The 16,366-nt window shown below is 36.4% G+C and overlaps 2 protein-coding genes across 4 annotated transcripts in view; one reads left to right on the top strand and one right to left on the bottom strand.

The window, feature by feature from the left end:
• The window catches only part of LOC106822370 (uncharacterized), a 52,813-nt gene extending 39,959 nt beyond the window's left edge, over positions 1 to 12,854 (bottom strand). Inside the window, exons 1-4 of one of the 2 annotated variants that reach the window (XM_070502924.1) lie at positions 12,696 to 12,854; positions 10,608 to 10,713; positions 4,611 to 4,802; positions 2,108 to 2,201 (exon numbers count right to left, since the gene is read on the bottom strand). In XM_070502924.1, the coding sequence (XP_070359025.1) occupies positions 2,108 to 2,201; positions 4,611 to 4,802; positions 10,608 to 10,713; positions 12,696 to 12,774 (471 nt within the window). In that variant the 5' untranslated portion in view covers positions 12,775 to 12,854. The remainder of the gene's footprint in view (positions 1 to 2,107; positions 2,202 to 4,610; positions 4,803 to 10,607; positions 10,714 to 12,695) is intronic. The other variant, XM_070502925.1, reaches the window with a different exon arrangement.
• SATL1 (spermidine/spermine N1-acetyl transferase like 1) overlaps positions 1 to 16,366 on the top strand; it is a 123,238-nt gene that overhangs the window by 63,096 nt on the left and 43,776 nt on the right. For both annotated transcript variants that reach the window (XM_044763512.2, XM_014827512.3), the window contains exon 4: positions 14,719 to 14,855. The gene's annotated coding sequence lies outside the window, so the exon portion shown is untranslated. The remainder of the gene's footprint in view (positions 1 to 14,718; positions 14,856 to 16,366) is intronic.

The following is a 16,366-nucleotide window of genomic DNA, read 5'->3' as shown; positions in this document are numbered from 1 at the left end:
AAATCATGTTTATGATCAGAACAACCACCAAAAATAAATAACAAAGGCAATGGTGAATTCTTCTCACAGGACTAAACTACGCAGCACACTTTTCTGCCAGAGATTCACAGAATATCTTGGGATTTCTAATTATATGCTCATGCTAGGATTGTAACAACTTTGAAAGCCACAAGCTACGCTGTGCTAAATGTAAAAGTGGGGTGAGGGTGGGATGAAGAAGAGGTAGCAAATATGTAGTCTTACCTCCACCTACTCATATCTAATTGTTAAGTCAATTAGAAAAGATTAACGTTGACAATTCAAGAGTGAACTCAGGCTCTGCTTATTAATTCCTGGTTCTTGGTGTGTGAGCTAGCTGAATAAAGAAAATAGTGATGAATTTGCATGAAAAAGCATTATTCAGTTCTATGGAGACTTGATCTGGGCATTAGCTTCTGAGAAGTCATTACATGCCAAAGTCAATATTTTAAATGTACATTCAGAGCACAGCACATCGGGACACCTTTCTAAAGTTTAACTCAACTGGTAAGTTTCCTAGTTCTCTATTAAATTGTTAACCTGTAGTCCATTTTTGTTTCTTAATTCCTCCGACTTTGGGAAACAATCAAGAAGAGAATATGATAGATTGAGACCAGGCATGGTGGTTCACCTGTGGTGTGCCTGTCAAGGGAAGTTTAGGAAATGGTCACAGAACTGAAGAGAAAGGGTCTACAGTGGAAGTATTCAGATGGATGTAACAGGAACTCAAGCAGACATTTAGCATAGGAAGATTGGGACCGAAGAAAGGGAGAGTAACATTTATTGAACACAGCACAAATGACTTGGCTTTCCTCGTGAATTTTATCCACAATTAGAGCTTGTATAGCATTAGGTTAAAAAGGATCATGAGTGGAGAGAAGATGAGAAGGTCAACTGGGAAATTTGAAAAAATAGGTGGGTGGTAGAAGTTAACTAGGGAGGCTAAGAGTAAGTGAATTCTTAGAAAAGGAATGGCACCTCTAACTCTTAGGGTCCATCTACAAAACAATTGGTCACTTCAAGAGAAAATTTGACAGCCCTAGAGTTAGCCTTTTGGAGACGTCAACATTAATCACCACAGTATATTCGCCCAGAGTACCTTAACCTTCTTTTCTTTTTTGAAAAATTATGTATACACATATATATATGTATATGTATAATATACACACACACATAAACCCATCATACTACAATTTAAGTCCAAATATTTAAGTGTTCTGACTTTAGTAGAAAATATCTGACCACTGTCCTTCATTCATCAACCCTTTATCAACTTTTTATCTCAACCTTTTCATGAGTTTCAGTCTTAACTGACCTTGATATTATTGAGAAAGTACCATATCAGGTACATATGTAGAATTGTACTGAGGCTGGAGTTCTGTAATCTCAATGTTGGTCTTCCTTAAAATATAGAGATCATAATTGGGCATAGTCTAAGACTTAATATACCATAACAAAAAGATGATTTTGTGGTATCTTACTAATTATTTATTTGATTTAAAAACAATAAAAGTATTGCTGCTGCTTTCGATACTTGTGGTCAAATATGACCCTCAGACCTTTTTCTGTATTCTGAGCTGTTCCTAAAGTACAGTGAATTGAAGAGATCCCCACAATTCTTCTGTTTTAGAGACTCTGTGCTACTGAGAACATATTATTAGATAAGAAGAGATTTTCAGCTAGTCCAAAAAGAAAAGCCACGTGGCTCAAATCCTTGTCCTTTTATCCACATCTTTCTGGCCCTGTTTTAGTGATTTCCTTCCCCTTTGATATGTGTTTTAACTTTCCCCAAGTTGTCTTTGATATGTGTTTTAACTTGATTTTACCTGGAAACAAATGATGGAAAGAAGTAGAGAGCACTCCCAGTGTAATTTGCCCCAGGCCTGGCCTGTACTCTACTGATAAATAACCTGTCATCTCCCATTCCATATTTGTGCAATTTGATCTTCTGATAACACTTCATTTTGTTGTCTCTGACTACGTTTTTAATCTCCCAACGTTTTTGTTTTGTTTTGTTTCTCCAAGGCAATTCTCTCTTTGGTGTCTTCTATAAACTTCGTTTATCTGACAAATGAGTTTTAGTGTTTACCTGGCCTTGATCGGGTTGAGAAGGTCTCATAGCAGTATCAAAAGTATATGCAGAATTATGCTGAAGTTGGAGTCCTGATAAACTCTTCTGTCCTCTGGCACATTAATTTAAAAAAAAAACATAGTTAGCATAGAGCATTTGTTTAATTGACTATAAATTACCTTTTTGATAAACTCATTTTTGTCAATACAGAATGAGTGCTCCCATCTTAAGACTCTATTATTATATGTAGCCAAGAGATAGAATAATAATGGCTACCATTTGTTGAATGTTTTCCATGTTCAAAGTGTTTTGCTTAACATCATCTAATTTTTTAACAAAAATTTTCAAACATATAGCAAAGTTGGATTTTGTGGTGAATGTCCATGTATCTACCACCTCGACTTTATCATTAACATTTTACTATACTTTCTTTAACATATATCTGCCTATCTATCCATCCATTAATCCATTTTATTTTTTGATCCAACTGTTCAGACATCAGTTTATTTCACAAAATATTGTATTATCTTATTTGAATATTTACAAAAAGCCTGAAAGATAGGTATTATTAACTCCATTTTGCAGATGAGAAACCTGAGCCTGAGAAATTTCAAGGAAATTCCCCAAAGCCACACAGTCAGTGATTTAGAGCGCAGGGACATGAGGCCCAGTCTGTCTGGCTTTATGCCCAGACTTTTCCCACTATACTAGGGAATCTCCCAGATTATATACAGAATCACTCTGTCAACTCACAATTCAGAGAATGGCAGAGAGGAAAAAAAGGAGCTCAAACTAAATTATATTTTAACTGGAGGAAAATAAGGCAGCCTAATTCTTTACCCAAGAAGCCTATTAGTAACCCCAAATGCTTTGAATGCTACTACTATCCTGATTTATAATCAAGCTTTTTGTTTTGTCTTTGCTTCTCAATGCAGTTTTCCATTAATAATTTCATCTGGTTCTCATAACTATGGAAAAGTAGGATATGTATTACTCAACTCCCCACTTATAATGGAGGAAACTGGAGCTAAGTGATCCACTCAAAGTCATAGCCACTTACTAGAAAAGAGAGGATGAGAATACAAATCCAGTATTCTAGAAAGCTTTGGAGTAGGAAAGTTATGGAGAATGTTTAAATGGTGACTTGTTTACAGGTATGATTTCTAATTATAATGATTCTTTAAAATCTCAGGAGGTTTCCAACCTAAGTGGTAATAAGAAATTCTCCATATTAACTTCAATTTACAAAGTTAATGTTGGTTAGCATTGACTTTATGCATATGTACATGTGTACCACATGATACTTTAAAGAGTATGGAATGATGGTGCAAACAAAAATTAGGATTTTGAAACAACAGAAAGGTCGGAGAGTTTATCTCACCCCTCCCAGAGACAAATATCTGAGCCTGCTCAAATTGTTGATTTTATTGCAATTTGTAAACCTGTTCTTAGAAGTGCGAGGCTCACAGTAGCAGCCACTTCCAATTTTAATGTAATATTTCAAACTATCCTCATATTACATAAAGGGTAACATTATCTTGACACTGGAGAATGATACTTCAAAGTAGATGCTAATTTGAATTAACTGATATAAAAATTGATGAGATTTTACCTTACTGGTATTTACGCCTCATACCTCTATCATTCAGAAGCAGTGCAAAGTATAAAGGCTACTGTTTGCTTTTAAACAAAGAAATAAAAGGCATGGAGCAGGACTTCACAGCTTTCAAAGCACTGTTTTATCTCATGAGATTCCATTAGGATAGCATGGAGGTTAAGAGTTTAGGCCTAGGATCCAGATTGCCTGGGAACAGACTTAGCCCTGTAACCTCAGCCAAATTATTTGATCTCTCTGTGCCTGAGTAATCTCATCTGTACTTTATAGGGTTCTTGTGAGGATTAAATAAATTGATAGGTATGAAACATTTATAATTCGGCCTGACACACATAGTAAACTCTCAGTAAATGATTGTTGCTTTCAGTGTCATTCTCACCATCTCTGTGAGGTGGGTAGGCCAGATTATAGTAATCTCTATTTTATAGATGAGGAAATTGAAGCTCAGTAAGGTGAAGAGATTTACCCAAACAGAGTCAGATTATGGTCAAGTCTATTGGATTCCTCTTTCCATTTCTCTGACATTGTTGCTGGGGGTTGGGGGTGAGTAGGAGATACTGGTACAGCAGCACACCCACCCCCCCCCCTCGACTCTTAGGAGAGTATGTGTGGTGCACACAAATACTGCCTTGGTGGAAGGAAGGCACTGAAGTAGGACAATTCTTTAATGAATTACACTTGGCTTTTATCTGAGGAAGGGGCTTTCCAGTTTTTTCTGTATCCAAATCCTGAACAAAATGTATTTGGTTATCCAGACTTTTGTTTGAATTTAATTAAACGTTGATGAATATGAAAGAGAACATACCAGCTGTAGGCATGATAAATGATATTCATTATTTCTTGAGTCATTTGCTGATCTCACAAGATATTTCCCATCATTCTCAGAGGTACTTAGAAATTTCTTACCGGTGATCATTTATATTCTTCTTCGACTTCTTTTTACAGTAGTGGATAGTCTGGATTGTTACACCAACTATTAAAGCCAGTCCTATTCCAGGCAACACTGCTACTAAAATCAGGTCCAGAGTATTCCAGAGTTGGTCACATTTCGCCCCCATGTACCAATAATTTCCCCATTGACCTCTGAAATTTGGACATCTAGATAGAGATAATAGAGATAGAAAAAGCTGACAAATTAGAAAAAATAAGTCTCCCCTGAATGAATGAAATCTTTCATTGTTACTCAACCATGAGGTTTCCCTTTAAGGCCCTCAAGAGATTTATGTTGTCCCATTTTCCACTTAAGCAAACTCAAAAACCTACAGGTTTGAACACGCTGAGTCAGCATACAGAAGGCTGTCAGGATTTCCCAACCATTAGCTAATGAAGATGTGGCACTTAGAAATGGAAAAAAGAAAGGATCACCCAGAAGGGCTGTCTCAAGATTGCTTTTAAAACTATCCGCATTTTACCCGCTGCTCATATCTCTATTCACTCTGGCTACTTTAGTTCTGTCAGTGCTATAAAAATAGTTCGAAGGAACCTAGTCTACCAATTCTGTAACTGCAGGCTGGGTGTTCCCCCTACCCATTCCTACCGCGATGAATGCAGTTTAACAGACTAACTCTGCCACTCTACAGTGAATACAAGAAAAAACATGAGGAGGTGAGGACAGAATATCTGCCAGCAAAATCGGCCTGCCCCCATCTTTCCCATGGCTCCAGATTTTCCTCCTCTATGTTTATAGAAATACGTGACTCATATACGAACTTCTAGTGTGTTTTTATGAAGCCTTAAAACTCTGCCAAATAACCTGAATGTAATTCTCTGGAGCATAGACTGAACTGGCATGGCATACACCCACGTAGAAATGTCTATGTGTTTGTGGAGAGGAATAATATGACTTCTCACCATCCTCCAAGGGAATGACTAATGGGGAGGTTAGTTCATGTAGTATCTTTAGAGGTTGCTTCATTGTCTCCTATAGAATTGATAAAGGATTACCCAGTTGAATAGTAAATGTCAGATCCTCAGTAAGTTACTCTTGGTTTGTATTGTTCCAATATATTAAAGAGTACTGTCATGGATGACATGAAGGGACTGATTAAATCATTACTATAATCTTTTATAGCTCTGGTTGTCTAGGATTCTGTAGGAAAATGCATCTACCAGCTTCAAATAAGTAGTAATCTACTCAATAGGACATGGCTTCTAATATGTAACATAATGTCATTCATTTAAGGACGTCAAAATATATTTGAAAAATATGTCTTATCAAGCCTCATGGATTTCTTCCTAGAAAAAAGGCTTTTGCAAGGGTATATTTGTTGTTTAGCTTAGAAATGAATCACAAAGGAATAATCTATTAAGCAACAACATTTCATTCATTTATTTAACAACATTTATTGGGTGCCTACTACATGCCAAGTACTGTTCCAGACACCTTAGATCGAACAGTGAATAAAACAAATATCTATGTCCTCAAGTAGCTTAAAATGTAGCAAAGGAAGACAGACAACAAAAATAAGCATAATTAGTACATTATCTAGAATGTTTAAAGGTGATAAATGCTAAGGAAAAAAGAAAAAGTAGAGCAGGGTAAGGGGGATTGGCAATGTGCAGGGTAGGATAGTGAGACAGGTTGCTGTGATATAATAGGGTAGTAAAGGGCAGGCCTCATTGAGAAAGTAACATTTGAAGAAAGACTGAAGGAGGTGAGGAAGTTAGCCATAGGATATTTTGGGAGAAGAGCATTCCAAGCAACAGAAACAGCAAGAACAAAGGCTCTTTGTTCTGAAAACAGGAGAGAGGGTGCGTACATGTTTGAGGAACACAAGGAAATCAGTGTGGCTGAAGCACAGTGGGTTAGAGGAGTATCGAAGACAATAAGGCCAAAGAGAGAAGGAGACTAGACATGAAAGACCTTGTAGGTGATTGTAAGGACCTTGACTTTTACACTAAGTGAAATGAGAAACAATTCCAGGGTTTTGAGAAAAAGAGTGACATGATCTAGGTTGTTTTAAAAAGATCACTCTGGGGGCCGGCCCCATGGCTGAGTGGTTAAGTTCGCGTGCTCCGCTGCAGGTGGCCCAGTGTTTCGTTGGTTCGAATCCTGGGCACGGACATGGCACTGCTCATCAAACCACGCTGAGGTTGCGTCCCACATGCCAAAACTAGAAGGACCCACAACGAAGAATATACAACTATGTACCGGGGGGCTTTGGGGAGAAAAAGGAAAAAAATAATAAAAACATCTTTAAAAAAAAAATCACTCTGTTTTCTACAGTACTGAAAACAGACTATAACAGACAAAGGCAGAAGCAGGGAGAAAGGCCACAAAGCTGTTCAGTAATCTAGGCAAGAGATGACCAAATGGCTTAGACCAGAATGGTAACAGTGGGGGAAATGGTAAAAAAAAATGGTTGATTTCTGCTTATGTGTTTAAGGCAGAAACAACAGGATTTCCTGATGGACAGGAAGTAGAATGTGCAAGAAAAAGAGGACTGAAGAATGACTTTAAGGTTTTTGGCCTAAGCAAACAAAAGGATGAAGTTGCCATCAATTGACATGGAAAAGATGGCAAAAAGAACATGTTTGAGGTGGTGATGGGAGTTGAGGAGTTCAGTTTTGTACTTGTTGATTTTGAAATGGATGTTAGATATCAAAGTGGAGATGTTGAGTATGCAGTTATATATCTGAGTCTGGAGGTATGAATTTTCCCAGCTTGCATGGTATTTAAAGACATGAAACTGGATGAGATCACCAAGGGAGGAAGTATAGATAAAGAGGATGAAGAACTAAGCTCTGGGCCACTCCAACACTAAGTAGGTGGGGACAAGAGAAGAGACTAGCAAAGGGAATTGAGAAGTGGACAGTGAGGCAGAAGGAAAAAAACAGGAGAGAAGGATATCCTGGAAGCCAAGTGAAAATTCACGGAGGAGAGAGTGATCAACTATATTAAGTGCTGCTGATGGGTTAAGTAAGATGAAGACTGAGAATTGACAATTGAGCTGAGCATCGTAGAGGCTAGGGAGAAGAAATGAACTAACTTTTCGGAGCACCTCTCTGAGCCAGTTACTATGCAAGGAATTTTAAATATTTTATCTTATTTAATTCTCATAGCAATCCTGGGTGGTATGTAAATGTTTTTTTTTTCTTATCATCAATGGGAAATAAAACTGTTGTATAAAATACATTTAAAATGTAGTCTACGTTTTTTTTCTCAATGACTAGTAAGTATGTGAGAAATGTGAACATTGGTTGAGAGATATTTAACTGTTCCAAATAAAAATAGTCAAACTCATAGAAGCAGAGAGTAGAATGGAGGTTGTCAGGGGCTGAGGGGAGGGGGAAATAGGGAATTGTTTTTCAATGGGTATAAAGTTTCTGTTATTCATGATAAAGAAGTTCTACACATCTGTTGTACAACATAATACCTAGAGTTAACAGTACAGAATTGTGCACTTAAACATATGTTAAAAGGATAGATCTCACGTTAAGTATTCTTACAAAAAAAGAGAAAAGATATCACAAAAGAACACATGGAAATACATTTTTGGTGGTGATGGATATGTTTAGTGCCTTGGTTGTGGTCATGGTGTCGTTGGTGTCTGCATATGTCCAGACTCATCAAGGATGTGTACATTAAATGTGTGCAATTTTTGTACGTCAATTATACCTCAATAAAAACAACAAAACCAGATTCGAATTCTGTTTAGATCTCTTACAATACTGATTCTCATTTTTGTTACGATTATGGAGGTAGGGGATCAGAGTTAGTTGAATTTTTTTTTTAAATCTGAAATTAAATAATTTTTACTCTATTTGTAACAATGTAAAATGTAGTTCTTTGAAATAAAACATGACTGAAAATTTTAAAAGTATATGTCAGGCTTGTGTTCTTAGTTTGGCCAGTTTTGTTTAGTTTTCTATCTTTAAACAAATTTTGAGTTTGGCTTTTGTTCATTCTTTATTTGAATGAAACATTTGGAACGTGTGTGTGTATGATTTGCCTGTAGTGGTGTGGACAGTGTTTGGTAGTATGTGTATCCTTAGACAATTTCAGCAATGCCATCAAAATGTTTTAAGAACTTAAAAGTAATGATTACATCATTTAGCTTGATACATTCAATTCTGATTTGTTACTGCCTAACTCTGATTAACAATGTCAAAATAACTGACTCAAACTGTGTGGTGCTAAATATATTTAGTAATAAAAATGATCCTTGATCATCAGGTAGACATTCAAAGAACTTGACAGATACATATATATATATGCACAGGCACACCAAGTCCAGAGCAGTTATGCTCCACATTGAGATCCACCAGTAAAATAAGTTGAGGTAACTTGTTTGAATCAACTTGATGGAGAAAAATTTCGAAAAAGGGATAATGTCAACGTGATGTGGCAATTGTAAAGACTTGTAAAACAAATGAGGCAAATGCTTGTAATAAAGATTATAAAGATAGGTAAAGGGTAATTGGCATTTAGCCAAAATGTTGATTAGATGCCTCCAGAACTCCTCTAACTATAAGTTTGCAAATAACATTATAATCGTCAAATGACATATATATTTTTTTCATTGCTGTATAACATTTACTTCCCACTCCTTGGATGTAATTTTGCAATCTGGCTTGTATTCTTATCTCAATCTTGGAACAATATTTTCAAAGGGTATCACCAACAAATCTTAAATGCTAAATCCAATAGCTTTTTAAAATCACTTTTCATCTTCAAAATTCTTGCAATATTTTGCACTATTGAGCAACCATTCCCATTGAATGACTGATTCATTCAACAAATCATTGCAGAACACCTTCTATATGGCAGGCATTATGCTAGATGCTGAAGAAAAATAAGACTAAATTCTTGTTTTTGTGGTGCTCTCACAAAGGAAACATAAAACCTACATTCAAAGAAATTGCAGCAGAGCGGTTTAAGTGCTGTGTTAGCAGTATGATGGAGCTTCGTCTAGAAGGTTAGGTAGGAATTTATCAAGGGAAGGAGAGCTGTGGTAAGAGGAAGGACGGTGAAGGAAGAGTAATAGAGAGAAGTTGTAGTACATGTGAACATCCGAAAGTGAGAGAGAAAATAGTACACTTGAGGAACTGAAAATACTATCATTTAGTATGTGCAGAGCATGGTGTGCAAACTATTCACATTTCTCCAAACATAAAATTCTCTCAAACCTCAGTGCTTTTGCCCATACTGGTTCCTTTGCCTACACCTGGTTTTCTTACTATCTTTTTTCAAAATTCAGTTCAAGAGGCATGGACCCTGGAACACCTTTCACTATTGCCCCCTCCCCACCTATCCTCTGTTTCTCTCACATATGCACTCTTTATTATTCTTATATTATCTTCTTTCCTAGGTCTTCTTCTCATTTTCTACCGAACTAGTCTCATTTTTATGGTCAGAACAAGTGAAAACTCTGCCTAACTTTTAAAGGAAAAAATTATCTATGACTCAAAGAACACAGTTTTTTATAAAAAGTAAACCTGGAAGTAAAGAGGGGGAGTCACAGTGCATTTAAAGTATTTCTTGATTTACAAAAAACTTCATTCACACATAAGATGTCAGGATTATTGCCATTGCATAACATGAGGCACACCTTAAACTTTTCTTCTTTAGAACAGTAAAATCGTTTATTTATGAATATATGTAACATCTTTAAAAAATCTGTCTGAGGAAAGCAGTTTTGAATGGTGCTAATCTCTTAAGTTAAAATAAATCGTCTCAGTTAATGTTTTAATTTTTATTATATTGTTTTTAAAACAGTATATTAAAATAGTTTAGGGTATCTACAACAATAGTGCTGTATGTATAGGAGCCATTTCTGATTAAAATATCATTTTAAAACAAGTATTGCATCATTGAATACAGCAAACAGGCAAAAACAAAGTGAATTATTACTTACAATATGTTGTGCTTACTCTGCTTTTACAGCATATATAACCACTTACTTGCAAAAAGGCTCTCCATCTTTGCATGTACAAACAATGTTCTCTGGACAAAAACCTGTTGTATTCCCTGGACAGTCATCAAAGTCAGTCACAGATGTACAATTGGCTGTAAATGACAACATTCAAAAAAGTCCTCAACAATATAGAACAAATGTTTCAGAGTTGGCTGATACACATGTGAGAAGTTCTGCATGTTAGAAAAACTATTCATCTTAAAGAATCTTAAAATATGAAATTGAGGATAGCTTTGTGGTACTTTGGGAATATTCAAATATCATATTTTCAAGTACTAGTTTCCAAAAATCAAGACGAACAACAAACGTGATTTCATTCTATTATTTTGTACCTGGTGATTTTCACAGCATGGCTTTAAAAACAGTCAATACACAGCATTATAGCCCAAAGGACATCCAACATTTGAAACAAAATTCTTTTGGACTAAATTTGAGTATCATCTCTGGCAAAGGGAAGACAAAACAGTATATCTAAAGATAAAGTCAACATATATCGTGGTAAGCTAGAACAGTTCCAGTTTACGCCTGTTGTCCTGGAATAATTATTACTACTGCTCTCTCCAGTCTCAAAGTGCCCTGATTGAGACAAATAGTAGTACTAGTAGGCTACTGGGGGTAGCAGGCACCTCAGCCTCAACCCTTAATGGTTTTTTAATATTTCTAAGGCTACCCTGGAGAGTCATTCTGCCAATAATATGGCTACAGTATTCCTTCCAGCAATCTGGACTGAGAAAAGGTATTCTAGAATCTGAAAATCAGTGAGTAGGGAAATTTATTAGGAGTCACAAAACCTCTAAACATGAACAAAAACTCTAATTCCAAGAAAGGGAGAACTATTTTGACCTTCTGACAGCCTAAACACAAAGAAGAGATAATATAGTGTGAGATTTCAGATTGCCTGAGTCTCAGGGCTCTGAGTATCTGTTTGAGGTTATGGTGGCGAGCAAGAAGGGAAAAATGTCTCTGATAAGATCAGCCCTATAGAATCCAAAGAAAAACTGCTTGCCTTTTGGATAGCATATTTTTTCCCTAACGTAAAATATGATACACTGATTTTGCTACATAAAAGAATTTCCAAAAGAAATGAAAGGGTGACATCAGAAAACACAATGGAATTTTTTTATTTTTTATTTTTGGTGAGGGATATTAGCCCTGAGCGAACATCTTTGCCAGTCTTTCTCTATTTTGTATGTGGGACACCTGCCACAGCATGGCTTGATGAGCAGTGTATAGGTCTGCACCTGGGATCTAAACCTGCGAACCCTGGGCTGCCAAAGTGGAGTGTGAGAACTTAACCACTACGCCACTGGGCCAGTCTCATAATAGAATTTTTAAGTGAAAACATAGTACAGTACTTTAAAACAGTTTCACTCTAATCTTTGAATAAGGAAACAACTTCAGTTGATCAAAATGCTCCACTGACTATCTAACTGCCCAACACTGCAAAAATCCCTCACCAGACTAGTGGCTCAAATGGTGTTGCTTGGAGAAATTTAAGTCACATCTGCTTTCAGTGGGCAATGTTTTGAAAAAGAATTGTACTTCTTGGCTTGGCAAAGATTTTAGGCTATGTTCTATAGACGGATGTGATTATATAATTTATTTCTTTAGATATCTATTTCCTTTTGTAGGGATTCACATGGTTTTTATTATATCAAGTAAGTATATGTTTGTATTGAACACATTGCAGAGCCAAAATTCTATGAAAAATAAAGTACAACCTTTATATATTATGAGAAACAAAGTGTTAAATATAAGTAGCCTAAAACAACCACTATTATTGACACAAGTAAAAATTTTAGTTGGTAATCCATAGAAATTTTTATATTTATCTCAGAGGACAGAGACAAACACATTAGCTTCAAGAGAAAACAATTATTTATCCATTCTAAAAATAAACACACAAAAAATCAGATACTTTCAGGTTTGTGAATTTTTAACAACAAAACTTTGCTTGGAATACTGTTTAGTCCCTTAGCTACCTACTGCAGCCTTGATTCCCTCTCTAATTAAAATCTAATTAATTCTTTACATCTGCAACCTATGGAAATAAAGCAATTTAAAATTTTCTTACGTTGTGCACAATGTACAGTCAGAAAACAGCAGGAGATGAGCAGAATTCGAGTCAATATAGACATGCAATCCACCATCATGAAACACAAGCAGTCCTAACAACTGCGCTTAAAGACTACTGCGATTATGAGAGGCGATCAGTGAACAGATTGAGAGTGGTTTATATACGAGATAAGTGAACATGGATTTTGAACTTTTCCCCTCCAGCCTGAGCAAATTACTAGTTAACTTTTTGGTTGTACACTTGCTTCTCTATATCTCCAGTTCCTATATATAGAACATACATGACTTGATGAGCTGTATACTGCTGGAGTTTAGTCAAAGCTATTTGTTACTTACAAGAACTATTTGTTCATCTTCGTGCTAGGTTTCATAATGTCTTATCATTTTCCCCCCCCTGCAAAAAAACACCTCATGCTTGAAATATGCTGCTACGACTGCAGTTTTCAACCCTGTTCAAAATCAGCGATCTTTGACTTTACAGCCACCAGGACTGCTAAGCAATAATCTGAAAACATTATTGAGTATTCTTGGCAAGGAGAAGAGATGAAAAAAGAGTAAGAAAAAAAAGGAGTGGAAGAGGGCAGAAAGAGAGAAACAGAATTAAGGATAGTTGCCAAGAAGAGAAATAAAGAGGAGACAGGGAAGGAAGTATTAGGCAGGGCAACAGACACAGACATAATCCAGCTGTACAGCAGACTTTCATTAGGATTCTCTCTCCCTCATTCATTTTCTCTCTCTCCCTGTCTCTCTCTCTCCTCAAGTTCACATTTGTCAGGATGTCAGTTCACATTCTGCTAATATTACCTACCATATATTTTCCATCTGGGTCATTTTGATAAGTTGTTAACCTTGTACCTCCTGTGTATCTCAAAATCTACTATTTCCTCTACCTACTGGCAAGTGTATTTTATGTTCTATTTCCTGCTGGAATTTATCCATTATTGTACTTTACTCTACACTCCTTCTTTCTGCCAAACAATAAAATGGTAGTTTCATGAGAGTGCCAGGTTGAATCTTCATGCCACCTGTTAATACAGACAATTTTTTATCTACCTGGCCCACATTGACCCAGTATAACTTACTTGTTTTCAATAATTCTATCTCATTTAAAAATAATCTCCTTGTTTTACAATACTTATAGTAGTAAAATATGTATTTAATCGCATTAGTACAATATTATGAGAATATATAAACCCATTTTTGAAAAATGGAAATTTTATGTTTATTTCTATTGCCATGAGAACCAAGTCTTTAGAGTGTTTATTAAGAAATAAGATACAAATGGTTATGAACCACAGTAAATAGAGTCTAACTCTCTACGTAACCTCTGCCTGAATCCCCTCTACAAAATTACCCTGGCTTTAGAGATGAATCTCAGTTTCCTTTGGTTCAGAATTTATGGATTACTATTGTCACTAAAGTGCTCTGCTTAAACATTCTGGTGACAGGTAACTCAGACCCTCTGGAAGCAGCCAGCTCTGTCAGAAATAGTCTTTCTTTTATTAAACCAAAATCTACTCTCCTGAAGCTTCCAACCAATAGGAAACAAATTCACTGTGGCCAACTTGGAAAGTCCTGCCATATGGTGAGTTTTCAGAAGCACAGTAGCAGACAAGTTGTGGGAAGAAAACATGTCAGCTAACATATCCTGTTTACTATGGGAGTAGATAGTATCTTCCTTCTTCATCGCTACCTTTCTAAGACATTAAGGTTAACTATAAATTATCTATGTGAGGCACACATGGTGGTTACAAATCCAACAGTAAATTATTCTCCCTCCCCAGCCCAACAAACACCTTCTTTTATGTAGGCAAAAGCCTTTTTTCCCCCCAACAAGGGCTGAAAGTGCCAGTTATTGCTATCTCAGCCTACCTTGCAGCTGGATGTGGCCATACGAAATGATTCTAACCAATGAGACATAAAGGGAAGTCTGCTGGGGTTTCTCAGGAAATATTCCTCCTTAATGAAAAGAAAAGGGCTATTTTCCCTTGCAGCCCCCTTTCTTCCTTCTTTGCGTACAGGTGTATCAGGATGTGATGCTTGGAATGGCTACAGTCATCTTGCACCCATGGGTAGAGCCATCCTAATACACTGGAAGCTACAGAGTGGAAAAATGGAAAAAAACCTAGGTCCTTGATGGTCTTATTGAACTACTAAGGTAAGTCTGGGGTTACCTAACTTCAGACATTTTTTTATATGATATTTATTGATAAACTTCTGCTATTTAAGCTATGTTTAGTTGGGTATTCTGTTACTTGCAGCCAAGAGTGTTCTAACTGATACACTATGTTAATGAAAAGGAACAATAATATGGATCAATTAAAGTGACATTTTAAGAATTCTAGAGATATGAGGTAAAGATTGCAAGCCTTGGTGGTCTAGCGGTTAAGAGTCAGTGCTCCTATCATTGTGGCCCAGGTCTGTTTCCCGGTCAGGGAACCACACCACCCATCTCTTGGTTGTCATACTGTGGCAGCTTCATGTTGCTCTGTTGCTGAAAGCCATGCCACCAGTATTTCAAATACCAGCAGGGTCACCCATGGTGGACAGGTTTCAGCAGAGCTTCCAGACTAAGACAGACTAGGAAGAGGGACCTGGCCACCCACTTCTGAAAATATTGGCCATGAAAATCCTATGACTAGCAGCAGAGCACTGTCTGATATAGCACCAGAAGGTGAAAGGATGGTGCAAAAAGACCAGGCAAGGTTCTGCTCCGCTGTGCACAGGGTCGCTAGGAGTTGGAATTGACTTGATAGCACTAACAACAACAAATGTAAATATTCTATATTCTAATGCATTGGGGGTAATGGCTATAAACCTGTTATTCTGATTACATGAAACAGGATGCAATTAAATCCAAGGAGGCTAACAACAGATCCTAAATTTTGAAGTAATTGTATAATAGAGAATCCAGTGTGACCTTCAATTAAAGTATAATTAGATGTGAATAAGGTATACTTAAATAATTCAGTAAAAGTAACCTTATAATAACAAGAGCTCATATATATGAATTGGGATATATCAGCTTGATCTAGATATGGTCAAACATACTATATTTCACAGGACCAAAAAATTTACTCCAGTTGTGCCATTTGCTAACTGTGTGACCTTGGGAAAGTTAACTAACCTCTCTGAGCCTCGGTTTCCTCTTTTGAAAAGAAAGGATGATAATAATAGTACCTTCCTCATAGCCTTGTTATGAGGATTTAAAAAGTAGCATAGCAGTTATTTGGCACATGATAATTGCTCTATAAGTGAGAACTATTGTTATTATTTATAATTTTATGACATAAATGTAGTTCAAATAAAAACTCAGAAGAACAAAGAAGTGGTCATTTAGGTGAATAGGAAATGATATAATTTTAGCTTTCATCCTTGAATGAGTTGGAAAGAACATCAAAATCAGGCAATAAATATAAAGATTGTTAATGGAAGTAGGAGTGAATTTAAAAGGTGGGTTGGATTTAAGTTCAAAAACATAAAGCTGATAGTGGTTAACTTTGGGAGAGTAGTGACTGAGAGTTGGCAAGAGGGGGATCCTGGGGTGCAGATAACGTTCTGGTTCTTAATCTGGGTACTAGTTACATGGGTGTGCTCAATTTGTAAAAAGTTATCTAACTGTGCACTTATAGTTTATATATTTTTATGAATGTAATACTTCAACAAAAA

The sequence above is a fragment of the Equus asinus genome, chromosome X (assembly GCF_041296235.1).
Source record: "Equus asinus isolate D_3611 breed Donkey chromosome X, EquAss-T2T_v2, whole genome shotgun sequence".
NCBI lineage: Eukaryota > Metazoa > Chordata > Mammalia > Perissodactyla > Equidae > Equus > Equus asinus.
This window is presented reverse-complemented; position numbering and strand designations above follow the sequence as displayed.